The 14,724-nt window shown below is 37.6% G+C and overlaps 1 protein-coding gene across 2 annotated transcripts in view; it reads right to left on the reverse strand.

Moving 5' to 3' along the window:
• NBAS (NBAS subunit of NRZ tethering complex) overlaps nt 1–14,724 on the reverse strand; it is a 414,675-nt gene that overhangs the window by 151,654 nt on the left and 248,297 nt on the right. For both annotated transcript variants that reach the window (XM_038006212.2, XM_038006211.2), the window contains exons 36-38: nt 3,960–4,127; nt 1,570–1,683; nt 1,116–1,239 (exon numbers count right to left, since the gene is read on the reverse strand). In XM_038006212.2, coding sequence (XP_037862140.2) covers nt 1,116–1,239; nt 1,570–1,683; nt 3,960–4,127 — 406 coding nt within the window. The remainder of the gene's footprint in view (nt 1–1,115; nt 1,240–1,569; nt 1,684–3,959; nt 4,128–14,724) is intronic.

Consider the following 14,724-nt stretch of genomic DNA (forward strand, 5'->3'; position numbering starts at 1 on the left):
TATACTCAATTTCAATTGTAAGATGTGCCATAAGTTTAATAATAGCTTTTTGGAGAAGAAAAGAAACATAAATATATCCATAACTGTGATACATGCCCTGATAACAGAAGGACAGATAGAAAAACATGCATCTCAGAACCGAAGAAATATGGTAAACCTAGTAAAAACCTCTAGTGTTCAAGGGACCCACACAGTGGATAGGGAAGTGGTATTTGCCTCTCCTCGCCCCAGCAGCATGTGAGTAGTGATAGAAAAAAACACCTAAAAATAAACTATAGTATCAGCTTTTGGGGGGAATTAGCAGTTCTGTTCCCTGTATGCATTTTTCTGAATTTTACTTTACATAGCAAAGTGCTCAGTTAACAGACAGCACTACCCAGGCTTATTGGCAGTAAGAGGTGGCCAGTAATACAATAAAAAGTACTAATAAGTAATAAAATAATAAGTGCAAGTTGTGGATAGGACTTTCAAGAAAACTGTTTTTCCGTCACCCTTTTCCTCCTCACTGATATCTGAAATATAGACAAGATAGCTGAAGTTCCAGCAGCCTTTGAATTATGAGATATTCTCTAAGGATGGCAGAGCAGAGAGCGGGGGAACTGAAAAGACACAGTCAAAGAAAATATCCTAGAACCTTAAAAAGAAGGAGGCTAAAGGGAAAAAAGGTATAAATTGTAAGCTGTCTTTGGTAAACTTGCATGCCTTTAATTCTTTTCAAAAATTTCCACATAGAAAGATAATCCACCAAGCAGAAAATTCTGAAGATCAAATATGATCTACATTCTATTAAGCATAAAATCAGGAAATAAATTTTATTGAGCATTTTTTCCATTCACTGTGAGAATCACTTTACATAACTAGCCAGTTAAAGATAGGAATGATATTCATCCCTTTAAATCCTCGATATAAGTACAAATCCTGAAAATAGTAGGTTCTCAATAAATGTTTTAAACAAAATTAATAAATGGATGAATGAATGAATGATGGTGTCAAGTTATGCAATTCAAAATTACTGAAAAATGTCTTTTCCAAACTCTTGTTCATTCGTACATTATTGGTTAACAATGTACACCTAGAGTTACACACTGTCAAGGAACTAGAACCTTCTCTCTTACCTTCAGTTGTTGGAAATACTTCTTCTCCTTTATTTTTAGCCTCTGCCAGTTTTCCAGTTCTCAGCAATACTTCCGCAAAACTTTCCACTGGAACAAGCTGATAAGTGTCATAGGTTCCTTCAGACTAGACAAAAGAAGCAGTTTCACTATGTAACAGGGTGCATTTTGTCCTACAAATATATGCTTAGAAAACACAATTATAGGATGTTATGCTTTCTGGTGACCTGAATAATAACTGCTCAGAAACTAAAGCATATTTTTATGAAACATTTTTAAACTGGTTTTAATCTCATAATGTGTCATAATATATACCAAAAACACATGTAAAAACCAATGATTAACATGAGTAAGAACCAAGATAAAAGGCCCATTTTCAGGAAAATTTTAGTTTTTGTTTCTACTGTCTACAACAGCATGACAGTTGTCTCTATGTTCTTAGACACACTGTCCTTACCTCAGTGACAAAAGGATTTGAGATGACAGATTCATAAAAAGGATGACACCCTTGTTTCTCTAGATCTTCATTGGCTGTAGTTCCGATTTGATATGCACCACCACATTTTTGACCCTAAAAAGAAAAAAGTAAAGAACAATGGATAAAAAGAAAGAGAAGGCAAGGAGGTAGAAGAAGTAAAAGCAAGGAAAGAAGGGAGACAGGGAGGAAGAAAAGGCTGATTTCAGGAGAAACTGATGAATGCCTCCTGTGCTTCCCATGACCTAAAAACAGAGCCAGAATCACAGACACCCAGCAGAGAATAAAGGATAACTACTACATGCTAAGAGCAGCACATCAACCCCACCCTACAGCGCCTTTTTCTTTTCCCGGTCATTCTGACATCAATGAATTAGAAACACTGAAGCAGTCAATGTTGTTCACATGGTGAGTTTTCTACACTACAGTCAGAATAACCACTCGAAAACATCATCTTGTCCGTGTTGCTGCTCTGCTTAAAAATCCTTTAGTAGCTCTGAACGAGGCAACCAACCAACAGCCTAACAACTAAACTACGCGGAATAACATTTGAGGTTTTTAAATGTTAACTTACATTAAAGGCTAACTTTCCACCTCAACCAAACTGCCCGCTTCATGCATCCTATCCGCTTCTATGTCTTTCTCCCACTGTGAGGGTCCTGCCATGCCAACTGCCTGGTGAGATCCTAACTTTCCTTCCAGGCCCAGTTCAGACCTTACCTGCTGAATCCTTGCCAGATGCATGCAAGATGATACGACTGTGTCCCTTTCATGATCCCCATCTCCTTCACAACTACCACACACACACAGCTTTAAGACTTGTTACCAGCACTGCAGATTAGCAAGAACTTTAGTATGCCTAGATTATAGATAATTATCTTTAAGTTTTGCTTTCTCCAAATAGATTGTAAAGCTCCTGACTGGGAAAGGCAAGTAAAAGGAATTCACCCATTCCTCCAAGGTTTACTGTGGTTACTTTATGCCAAGCATAGTCTAGGGAAATGATGAAGCTGCCGCTGCAAATGATAAAAATTACAGCTGAGATTTAATAGCGTCTCAGTAAACGGCATCTTCACTTATCCAACTGTAGGGACCACTGTCCTTAGGTCTCCTCTTTCTTCCATATCCAGACCACCAGCAGGTCTAAAAAATACATCCCCAAACCAACCTCTTCTCACTGCCTTTGTCACTATCCTGGACAAACTACCCACTTCTCTCACCAGGAAGACTGATCTCACTGTCTCTTTTCTTCTCTTTCTACAGCACTTAAATGAGCATAGTAAAAGTAAAGTTGGATCATACAACAGTGTTGCCGAAATTCTCCAAAAGCTTTCCATCTTACTTAAAACAAAATCTATAGTTGTTATCACAGTCTACATGAGGCTTTCAATGATAGGCCTCCCCACCACCTTCTGATCTCATCTCCTACCATTCTCCCCATTGTTCACTCAGCTCAGACCACACTGGCTCCTTTTATGTTCTATGCAGATGTCAAGTGTGCTGCCCCAGTACAGGGGAGCTAGGGTTTGTATTTGTTCTCCTTGGTTCAATCATATTTCTGCTCAAAGTGACTCCTTTTCTGAAAATCCTAACTTCTCCATCTCAATCAGAACTTCACTCCACAGGATCTACCTACCTTGCTTATGTAATCTTTGTCATGCTTGTTATCACCTGCCATTACATTATTATACAAATATGTATTTTCTGTGTCTCCCTCGCTGACATATAAGTTCCCCAGGAGAAGGGAATTAGACGGAAGTGTTTCTCCACCATATTCCCAGTAATTAGGACAGTACTTGACAGGAAAATAATGCCTAATAAGTATTTGCTGAATGAATGAATGAGATGCACAAGGAGTGTGTGTTTGAGGCGAACTGCTAATAGTTGTATGTTTTTCCTCTTTGCTTTCCAGTGTGAGATTAAAGGACTGCAGTATGAGAATGCAGAGCAAACTCCGTTGCTCAACTCCCTGCCCTGACTTTGACTTCCAGAATGGAAACAACAATCTGTTCAACTGTTTTCTTTCCTGAGAGCCCCCAATCTGCCTCCTTGCACTCTTCCTCAACTACCAGCCTATAGAAATATAGCAAAAGCAAGTAAGCATTCATAAAATTTTTCTTTTCATCTCACTAAATTCTGATATATAAACCAAGCCTTACCTAAATCTCTATTAGTGTCCTTTGCAAGTACTGATATTACATTCTATAAAACAGATTACTCATTCCCTATCTGAGGAGAGGCCTACATTTCTTAAGAGATTGTTTGAACAATCTAGACAAGATAAAGATGTAACAGTGAAAACAACTGAAACATTGCTAATGAATTTATATAAACCATGCAATTGATTTTAAGAAGAAAGATGCATTGCTTACCTGAAGGGGTCGAAGGTAAGTTAAAGACTTCTTCCACCATTGCCCATCACTGACGGCCTGCAGCACTGCCTTAGTGGTGGTCGTGGTGTTGGAAAGGACTTTCATGGTGGTAGCAGTGGTCCAGCGTAATAGGTCAGCTGAATTGCTACCTGGAACACCTACTTCATCCTAGCAAGGGCAAAAATGCATTCTCATAAGAACAGGAAAGAGAGTGATAATGTGACTGCTTAAAATGATCAGATATTAAACATCAAGACAGATAAATTTAAAAATCCATTAATCTTGGCTTGTTACAAAATAAATCTTAAAAGAGTACTATCAACATATTGTTCCTCTCTCAATCATTTGCCAAAAAATAAAAATAAAATTGGGAGAAGAGAAAAACAGCATAGTGCATTAGTTAAATAATCCCTCAAAAATATTTATAAAGCAAATAATTGGTATTTTATTTTTTACCAATCTAATATCCCAACCATGAGATACTCATATTTGTTTCCTTGACAATACATTTAGAGTATTTATTATTTAGGTTAATTAAGAAATAAATTATTCATCTGAATAATGCTACTGTGATCCAGAAAGAAGTAGAATATTCAGACAATCAACCTTTAACTAGTAAAAGGCGTGTTTTCAGTCCAAACAAGTAGGTAATTAATAGTGTTTGATGGGTTTATTATGTGGTACCTCCTGCCAATCCTGAAGCAATCAGCTGAAATTCTCACTCTCCATTTACTAATCTGAGAGATTCCACAGGGAGAAAATGTCAATTCATTAATTACAGTCTTTGAAACCAAAAGGATGAAGACCATATCTGCATTTAGTCAAAGAAAAATATTATTTGTTCTATAACTTCTTAGTTAGTGTCTATCCACTTCCACTTACGTTTTTTTCTTAAGAATCTCAGTTAAACAGAAGAAAAACTTAAGGCTTAGTTTATCAATACCAATAGCTTGTTGTGACTCATAGAAGGATAATGTAATAGCTTGGTTTGGCCACTTAAGTCTACATCATGTTATTCATTAAGACACAATTTAAGTAATAATAAAGTAATAAATCATGTAATCAATAATTACCAGGGCATCATCACATAACAAATACTTAGAACTCACTCTTTTAGATCAACTTGACAGTTGCCATATATGGTAAGTAGAATTATGGGCCCCCAGTGATGGCCATATCCTTATGCCTAGAAGCTGTAACCATGTAACACGGCATGACAAAGAAAATGGCAGGTGTGATTAACGGTACAGACCTCGAAGTAAGGAGATTATCCTGAATTATCTGAGTAGGACCAAGCTAATCACAAGCGCCCTTAAAGCAGAGGATATTTCTCAATGAGGATCAGGGAGAATGAGTGTCAGAGATAAGCCGTGGGGGAAGAGGCAGGAGAGATTTGAAGCAGTAGGGAACTCAACCCACAGTTGTTGGCTTTGAAGAGGAAGAAAAGGGAACCACAGGCCAAGGAATGTAGGCAGACTGTAGACACTGAGAACAGCCCTCAAGCGACATCCAGTAAGATAATGCAGACCTCAGTCCTACAACCATGAGGAATTAAACCTACCAACACCATGAAAGAACACAGAAACAAGATCTTCTTTAGAGTCTCTGGAAAAGAACACAGCCTTGTTGGCACCTTGATTTTGGTCTTGTGTGGCTCTAAGAAGAGATTCAACCAAGTCTGTCAAATTTCTGTCCTACGGGAACTGTAAAATAATCAGTTGCATTGTTTTAAAGCTGCAAAGTTTGTGGTAATATAAGACAGCAGCAACAGAAAACAAATATATTACATTAGAACACAAATAAATGCATTTATTCTTCCTTCTAAAGGGAAACATATGTAAGCTATATTAACCAATGCTTACAATTTACCCAGCTGGCTATTGTTTAAGGTTCCCCGTAAGTATTGTAAACTGGTTTGGTCATGCAAAAAAAAGAAAAAAAAATTGTTTCCTGTTGGTTTCTTGGGCATTAAAAAGTGCAAAAACCATCAACTCAATGCAATATTATATACTATAATTTAATTATAAAAACAGCAACATATAAAAATGAATGATATGTAAATAAAGAAAAAAAACAGACGAAGAGCCTGTATACTATCAGGGCAACAATACAAAAAATAATTGAGGTTTGAGTGCCAATAAAATACAGTATCTCCTCCTGGGTTCCAGATTGTGGCAGATACTACAGTTTAGTTCACTCGACTCCACTCAGACCCCCTTACAGATTGTCTTACTGTTGCTAGAAGTTGAGAAGCCAAAAACTGTATTTCCTCAATTCCCTTATAGCTGCTGTTCCACACATGAACTCGTTTTCTCTCTCAGTTTATATATCTCATACTAGGCAATGGGGTGACAAAAATGAGTAAGACACAGGCTCTGCCCTCAAGGAGCTCAGAAAATAGGAAAGAAAGCAGAGATATAGAGAAATAATTACAGAATAATAACAACTTTTATACGAGAGGTATTAACACATAGAGAGTACTATGAGAACACGAAGAGAGATCATTACATCCTCTGCCTGGAGGCGCGATCACAGAAGGCTTAGCAGAGAAGGTAATCTTTCAGATGGAAAAAATTGATGGTTTCTAGAGAAGAACTGGTGAAAATGATTTCAGGAAGAAAATGCAACTTAAGAGGGTGCAACTACTGAAACATGGCAAAATAGAGGAACCTTAAGTGACTCAGCAAAGACACAGAACACAGCACGGAAAAAGAAATAGCAGGAGGTGAGGATGAAAGAAGGTAGAGTTAAGCCCTGCAAGAGACCTATAAACCCTGCAAGAGAACTATAAACCACACCCAAGAACCTCCATTGTCAACTAGAGGGACGGGAAAGCCACTGGAAGGCTTTAAAAAAAAGGAGTAACATAATCAGATTTGTATTTCAGTAATATTCTTCCAGGATCAAGAATCCAGTTAGGAGACTGGTGCCTCAATCCCAGTTTAACATAATTAGGGACTGAATTGAGGTAGTGACACTGGGAACATAATGAAGTTATCATAAGGTATTTTCCAATTAAATGTATACATTATGTATAAATGGTTTTGTCCTAATTCATATAAATGTAAAAAGGGCCTGAGGTAAGTCAGATAAGTAGAGAAATTCCATCCAATCAGCTAACAAAGAAAGTTCAATATGGAACTTACTGGAGATCTGGGAGAAAGAAAAAAAAAATGGAAGAAAGTCAGTAACAGAAAAACTATAATTGTTTGTGAAGCATGGTCAGATACAGTGGAGGTAATAAAAAAATGAGCAGTGCAAGTTGTTGAGGAATACAGAGGACCAGGTTCATACAGAGAAGAAACAAAGACCTAGATATATTATTTACCAGCAGTAAAGTCCAGCATCTTGTTTATAATATTTAAGAATCATAATGGCTACCATTTATTAAACACCTACTATGTGTCCAGGACTGAGCTAAGTGTTCCATACAAGCATCCCTACATTTTACAATAACACTATGAAAGTGTTAAAAATTATAATGCTACTTGACAGAAAAGTAAACTGAGGACCAAATAAGTTAAATATGCTGCCTACAGACAACTGGCCTACAGGTGTCTCCTCCTCTCTTCTCCTTAACCCAATTTGGCATCAAAGTGTACAGTTCACTTGTTCTTTATAGGATTTTGACACGCTGGCAATATTACATGCACATTTATATTTGTACTTATTTAAGCTCATTTGTTTTTCTGCATTATAAAACTAATACAAGTTCACTAAAGATGGTTTGCAAATTCAACAAAAGTATGCAAAAGAAAAAGAATACTATTTATTCACAGTCCCATGATGCAAAGACAATTACGACCAGCATATATTCTCCCTTCCTGTGTTTAATCCATGGTATCCTTTTTAAACAACTATTCATTGATGTATAAGCCACATCAAATGATTGTATGGTTTAACAAAATTTAACAAGCTTACGTAACAAGCCCTTAGGCAGAGAAACATACCACCACCAGAATCCTAGAAGCTCCTCTCGAGCTCACTCGCAGCCACTAACCCTGCTAAAACAAACACTACCCTGATTTGCAGCAGCATAAATTAATTTTGTCTATTTTTATACTTTATATGAATGAAATTATGTACTCTTTTGTTCTGATTTCTTTCACTCAACACACATTCATTTAGATTTTGAGAGTAAAGATTGTTCAACTCCACGCCTGTAGTCCCTGTACTTAGGGAGGCCAAGGTGGGAGGACGAGTTGAGGCCAGGAGTTTGAGACCAGCCTGGGTAACACAATGGGACCTCATCTCTATAAAAAGTAAAAAAAAAAAAAAAAATTGTTCAACTCATTACTATGTCATATCATGTTGTAATAAACATGCCAGAACTTACTTATTTTTTCTTCTATTAATGAGCATTTAGGTAGTCCCCAGATTGAAGATAATACCAATAGTGCTGCCCTGACATGCTGGTAATTCTATTTTGGTGAACATATGCTTTTCTGGGTATATACTTAGCAGTGGAATTGCTAAGGCATAGAATATACATTTGTCCAGATTTAGTAAAGAGTGCAAATATTTTCTGAAGTGGTTATTACACTAGCCAGCAATTATAAGAGTTCTGGTTGCTCCACATCCATATCAACAAATGGTATTTCATGTCTTTTTCATTTGAGCAACTCTGGTAATTCTGTAATGGTATCTCTTTGTGGTTTTAATTTGCACCTCGCCAGAGACTAATGAAGTTGAATATCTTTCTGTATATGTTGGGCCATTTGAATACATTCTTTTGTCAAGTGTCTGTTGGAGTCTTTTGCCATTCTTCTAATGGTTATCCATCTGTTTTATTTACTTATAGAAGTTCTTTATATATTCTGGATACACATTCCTTATTAAATACATGAATTGTAAATATTTGCTATTACTCTGTATATTACATTTTCATTCTCTTAATAGTGTCTTGTGATTAACAGATGTTAATCTGTTAACTGGACTAATTTAAGTTTTTAATTATGATTAGTACTTTTTGTATCATATTTAAGAAATCTCCAGTCTGGCAACAAAGCAAGACTCCCATCTTCACAAAATAAAAAATTACCCAGGCATTGTGGCACGTGCCCCTAGTCCTACCTATGTGGGAGGCTGAGGTAGTAGGATTGCTTGAGCCCTGGAGGTTCAGGCTGCAGTGAGCTGTGATCGGGCCACTGCCTTCCAGCCTGGATGACAGGGATCCTCATTTCCAAAAAAAAAAAAAAAAAAACGGAAATGGAAATCTTTGCCTGTTCCAAGATCAAAAAGATGTTCTAAGTTTTCCTTGACACGTAATATTTTTTGCTGTAAGTAAAATCTTAAGACAGTATCACACTTTTACCCACTCAAATATTATATGCATACTGTTAATGCACTTACCATAATATATTGATTTTTTTGTTGTTGTTGTTCTTTCCAACTAGACAGTGAGCTATTCAAGATCAGGGACACAATTTACTCATTGCTATAGCCTCAGAGTATGAGAAAAATCTCTATTGCTTGGATGTATATATAGGTGTAAGAAGTCTGGTTTTACTGTGCTGTTTAAAGGTTTGAAGATCTATTTTCAAAGGTCTCATTTGTGGTCAGGCGCAGTGGCTCATGCCTGTAAATACCAACACTTTGGGAGGCAGAGGTAGGCAGATCACAAGTTCAGGAGTTCGAGACCAGCCTGCTCAACATGGTGAAACTCCGTCTCTATTAAAAATACAAAATTAGCTGGGCATGGTGGCACACACCTCTAATCCTAGTTACTCAAGAGGCTGAGGCAGGAGATATGCTTGGACCCAGGAGGCAGAGGCTGCAGTGAGGTGAGGACACACCAATGCACTCCAGCCTGGGCGACAAAACAAGACTCCATATAGGAAAAAAAAAAAAGTCTCATATGTTGTATTCCAGTGGGTAAATGTTATTCAAAAAAGATTTCATGTCATATTTTCAATTCCTGTTCATCTTTAGAATCTTCTAAATTGAGAGGATGTATTGAATGATTTGAAAGTCATCAACTAATCCAAGTATAGAACTGAAAATATAAACATGATAAGAATTATGGCACTTAAGCAGAATACAACTTCCTTTAGAGGTAAATGAAACCAATTGAAAAATATCAATAAGAAATGCAGGCTAAGCCAGCACAGTGGCTCATACCTGTAATCCTACTAGTTTGGGAGACTGAGGCAGGAGGATCACTTCAGGCCAGGAGTTCGAGACTGGCCTGGGCAATATGGCAAGATCTCATCTCTACAAAAAAATTAAAAAATTCATTTAATTGTTTAAATGTTATATTTAATATTTTAAAAATTAAATAATTTTTTGTGGTGGCATGTGCCTATGGTCTTAGCTACTCCAGAGGCTGATGAGGGAGGACTGCTTAAGCACAGGAGTTTGAAGCTGCAGTTAGCTGTAACAGTGCAGTCCAGCCTGGGGGACTCAGGGGAAAAGAGTGGGAAGCAGGTGAGGGATAAAAGACCACAAATTGGGTTCAGTATACACTGCTTGGGAGATGGGTACACCAAAATCTCACAAATCACCTCTAAAGAACTTACTCATGTAACCAAATACCACCTGTTCCCCAAAAACCTATGGAAATAAAAAGTTAAAAACAAAAATAAAAAAAGAAAAATGCAGGCCACAAAACAATTATTCTATTTCATAAAAAGGACCTAAACTGTGCTTCCTATCTAGCTCAAGATAGGAAACTTAAAATGTATGAAAGTTAAAAGTTTGTTTCAGAAGATAAATGAAATTCACACACTCAGAAATGTATGTGATAAAAGGATTTCCTCTAAGAGCTTCTCCTAATGAGAATCACAAAAGAGAAAGTAAAATGAAAGGCTCATTTGGACCACAGAAGCGGTATTTAATTTGGGGGCAGTCTACCAAGATCATAGTTTAACCAGAAACATTAATGAAGAAAATAGATTTCTTTTAACTTCATATAATGGAGAAAGAAAAATGAGGTTAGGCAAAACTTACCCCCGAAATGCTTACTACTGTCACTTTTTATATTCATAGTGGCACACTGCTAATTAATTTAGAGTGTATAACAGCAGAAATAGATTAAACCTCAAAACCAAGTCATCAGTTCCCAGCATAAAAGTTAACATGAAATCTCATTAATGTCAAGTGTGTTACACAGCTCAAAGCTTAGCTTATTAAGCACTAATAATATTTTTCAAATCCTATAACAACAGATACCATCACCAAACAAGTTCACAAGAACACGGATAGTTCCATGTGTTGAGTGTGACTCACAGAAAACATTGTTGGCCAATTACTATGACAAATAATCTATTTGGGAGTAGCTTTCTCCCATATCTGGCAATAAGGGTTAATTTCTGAGAAATCTATTGGCCTACTGCAAACTGAACTGGTGGTACATATAAACTAGGCAAGGATTACAAACAGTTTAGGTTGAGCTCAACCACTACCACTCTCCTCTAACATAGCCTTAAATAACCCAAAGTACTTCCCTGCACCTAACACTTACTTATAGCAAATTTCATCTGAACTCAAAATACTAAGCATGCAATCCTTATTACTGGTGATACTACTTTTAGAAATACCTGTCAGAACAAGCAACAGAAAAACACTCTATGGAGTACATCACTCTAAAGTCTGACTCTGCTTCATCTCATCTGTCAATTAGCAGGCAAAGTTACAGCTTAGCTGCTCTCATGTTTAGGGGCCACGGACTCCTATACATGTCTGATGGAAGCTGAGCCCTTTACCCAGAAAATGGAACAAATGTGCACGTGCACTCACATGAATACAAAGTCACAAACACACACACACACACACACACACACACACACACACATCAAATTAGGCATACTGGCCAGGTGCAGGGGCTCACGCCTGTAATCCCAGCACTTTGGGAGGCTGAAGCAAGAGGGTCGCTTGAGGCCAGGAGTTCGAGACCAGCCTGGGCAAAATATTGAGACCCCGTATCTAAAATAAATAAAATAAAAATTAGCCAAGGATAGTGGCATGTGCCTGTAGTCCTAGCTACTTCGTGGGCTGAGGCAGAAGGATCACTTAAGCCCAGGAGTTCAAGGATGCAGTGAGTTGTAACTGCACTACACTGTACTCCAGCCTTAGTGACACAGCCAAACTTGTGGTCTAAAATTTTTTTAAAAAATTAATATTAGGCATACTACTTCAGGGGTTTTAGAGGCCAAACTCTTCTTGGATCTCCTAGAATTCTTGGATCCAGATTATGAAACCTACATTCTGGAAAAAGAGAGATATATAAAGCATATTTTTATTTTCTTTTTTCCATGTCCAATTTTTAAAATTACTTTTGCTAAATGATTTTGGGTTCTAGATGAACCCACAAAGTAAGTTTACTGACCACATAATTTGGCATGCCTACTATGTTTAAGACCCGGTGCTAGGCAACAGGATTACCATGACGACTAAGATATGGCCCCTGTTCCTAAGAAACTCATGGAACAGTAGGGAACAAAGGAAAATAAGGCAATTTGCCTTATTTCACCAATGAACTGAGAAATTATCAAATAGGATCCCATTCAAATATTCCTCCCCATTTAATAGCAGAACTTATCCCCACTCATCACATCCATATCTTACTTCCCTCATCTACTCATTCATTCTTCCACAAATGTTTATGACATCAACTTGTGACAGGCATTGTTGTAAATTCTGGAAATATAACACTGACCAAACATGCATAGTATCTGTTACAAAGAGTTCACACTCCAGTAAAAGACAAGCAAAAATAAATATAAAGCATGTCAGAAAAGCATATCAGATAAGTTTTATACATATTTATGAGTTAGAAAGAAAATAAAGCCATGTGGAGGGGTGACAACACTATAATAACGCAGAGAAAGAGTACATTTGAGCAGACACCTGATGGAAGTGAGAGGATAAGTCATATGGATACAGATATTTGGGAAGAACGTTCCAGGTAAAATACAGCAAGTATAAGGATCCAGAGGCAACAGCTTGCTGGGAATGCTTAAAGAATGGCAAAAAGGAAAGAAAAAAAAAAAAGCCAGTATGACTAGAGTCAGCTGAGCAAAATGAATGTGTGTATTGGGGGCAGGGAAGAGGTGGAAGGAAAATAAAGTCCAACATTAAAGCCTAACAGTGGGGAAAAGAGACCCTGGGTGTCCTTGTAGATGATTGTAAAGCCTTAGTTTCTACTCTGAGTGAAAGGTTTTGAGAAATGTGTCATGATCTGATGTATTTTGAAGGAAACACTCTGGCTATATTGTTGACCATAGACTATAGCAAGAGCAGAAGCAGGGAGACAAACAGGACACCACTTTATGACTCTAGGGGAGATACGATGATAATGTAGACCTGAGTGGTAGCAGTGGTGACGGTAAAATGTAGCCCAATTCTGAGTCAACTGTGAAAGTGGGGCCAGCAGGATGTCCCAAAAAGGAGAAGAATCAAGGATGACAGCAAAAGATTTATGATGTGAACACCTACAAAGAGTTCTATTTCGTGACATGGGAAAGACTACAGAAAGAAGGTCATTGTTTTGGGGGATGTGGTAGGTGGGGGGAGGAAGAGGGTTGAAATGAGTAGTTCCATTTTAACATATTGAGATTGGGTTGTCTAAAAGAAATTAACTGGGAGGGAGAAGGGATAGCATTAGGAGATACACCTAATGTAAATGACGAGTTAATGGGTGCAGCACACCAACATGGCACATGTATACATATGTAACAAACCTGCATGTTGTACACATGTACCCTGGAACTTAAAGTATAATTAGAAAAAAAAAAAAAAAGAAATTAGCTATAGATGTTAGGTTGGCAACTGTACATTCAAGTCCGGAACTCAGAAGAGACGTCAGGGCTACAGCTATTAAGCAGGGAATCATCGGCACAAAGTCAATTATTTCAAGTCAGGATCATGGATGAACGCATCCAAGGAATGAGTGTAGACAGCAATGATGTTTAAAGGCTATGACCTGGGGTATCTAACATTTAGCTGGGGAGACGAGGACAAACCAGCAAAGACAATGAGACACGGTGGCCAGTGAGGTCTGGGAAAAACAAGGCAAATGAGATGTCCCTGAAACAAGTGTGTCAAATATTATTTATAGGTCAAATAAAACAAAGACCGAGATTTGACCTAAGAACTTGGCAACAAGAGGTCACTGGTGGTGACTCAGGCACAAGCTGTTCTGGTAAAATGGTGAGGAAAGAAAGTCCCACGGAGAGTAGATGAAAGATAATGAGAGAAAACAAAAGATGTTATCAATACTAAGTATAAACTAAAGAAATGTAGGAAACATCTATCCAAGTGGTACCATTTAGACCCTACAGGGCTTAAAAAGTAAAAGGAAACTGGCCAGGCACAGTGGCTCACACATGTAATCCCAGCGCTTTAGGAGGCCGAAGTGGGCAGATCACTTGAGGCCAAGAGTTCAAGACTAACCTGGCCAACATGGCAGAACCCTGTCTCTACTAAAAATATAAAAATTAACCGGGTGTGATAGGGGCACACACCTTTACTCGCAGCTACTAAGGGGGCTGATGCTTGAGAATTGCTTGAACCCAGGAGGCAGAGGTTGTAGTAAGCCAAGATAGTACCAATGTTCTCCAGCCTGGGCAACAGAGTGAGACACTGTCTCAAAAAAAGAAAAAAAATTAAATAAATAATGAATGAATAAATAAAGTAAAAGAAAACTGTTAACAGCCACAGATTACACTGTAACTAAGATAGAAAACTGGAATGTATTATTTTTTGGAAAATGTCTTTTGCAAGTGAATTTAAATAGCAATTAATAACTCAATAACTAAACAGCAAG

This window comes from Chlorocebus sabaeus, chromosome 14 (assembly GCF_047675955.1).
Source record: "Chlorocebus sabaeus isolate Y175 chromosome 14, mChlSab1.0.hap1, whole genome shotgun sequence".
Lineage (NCBI taxonomy): Eukaryota > Metazoa > Chordata > Mammalia > Primates > Cercopithecidae > Chlorocebus > Chlorocebus sabaeus.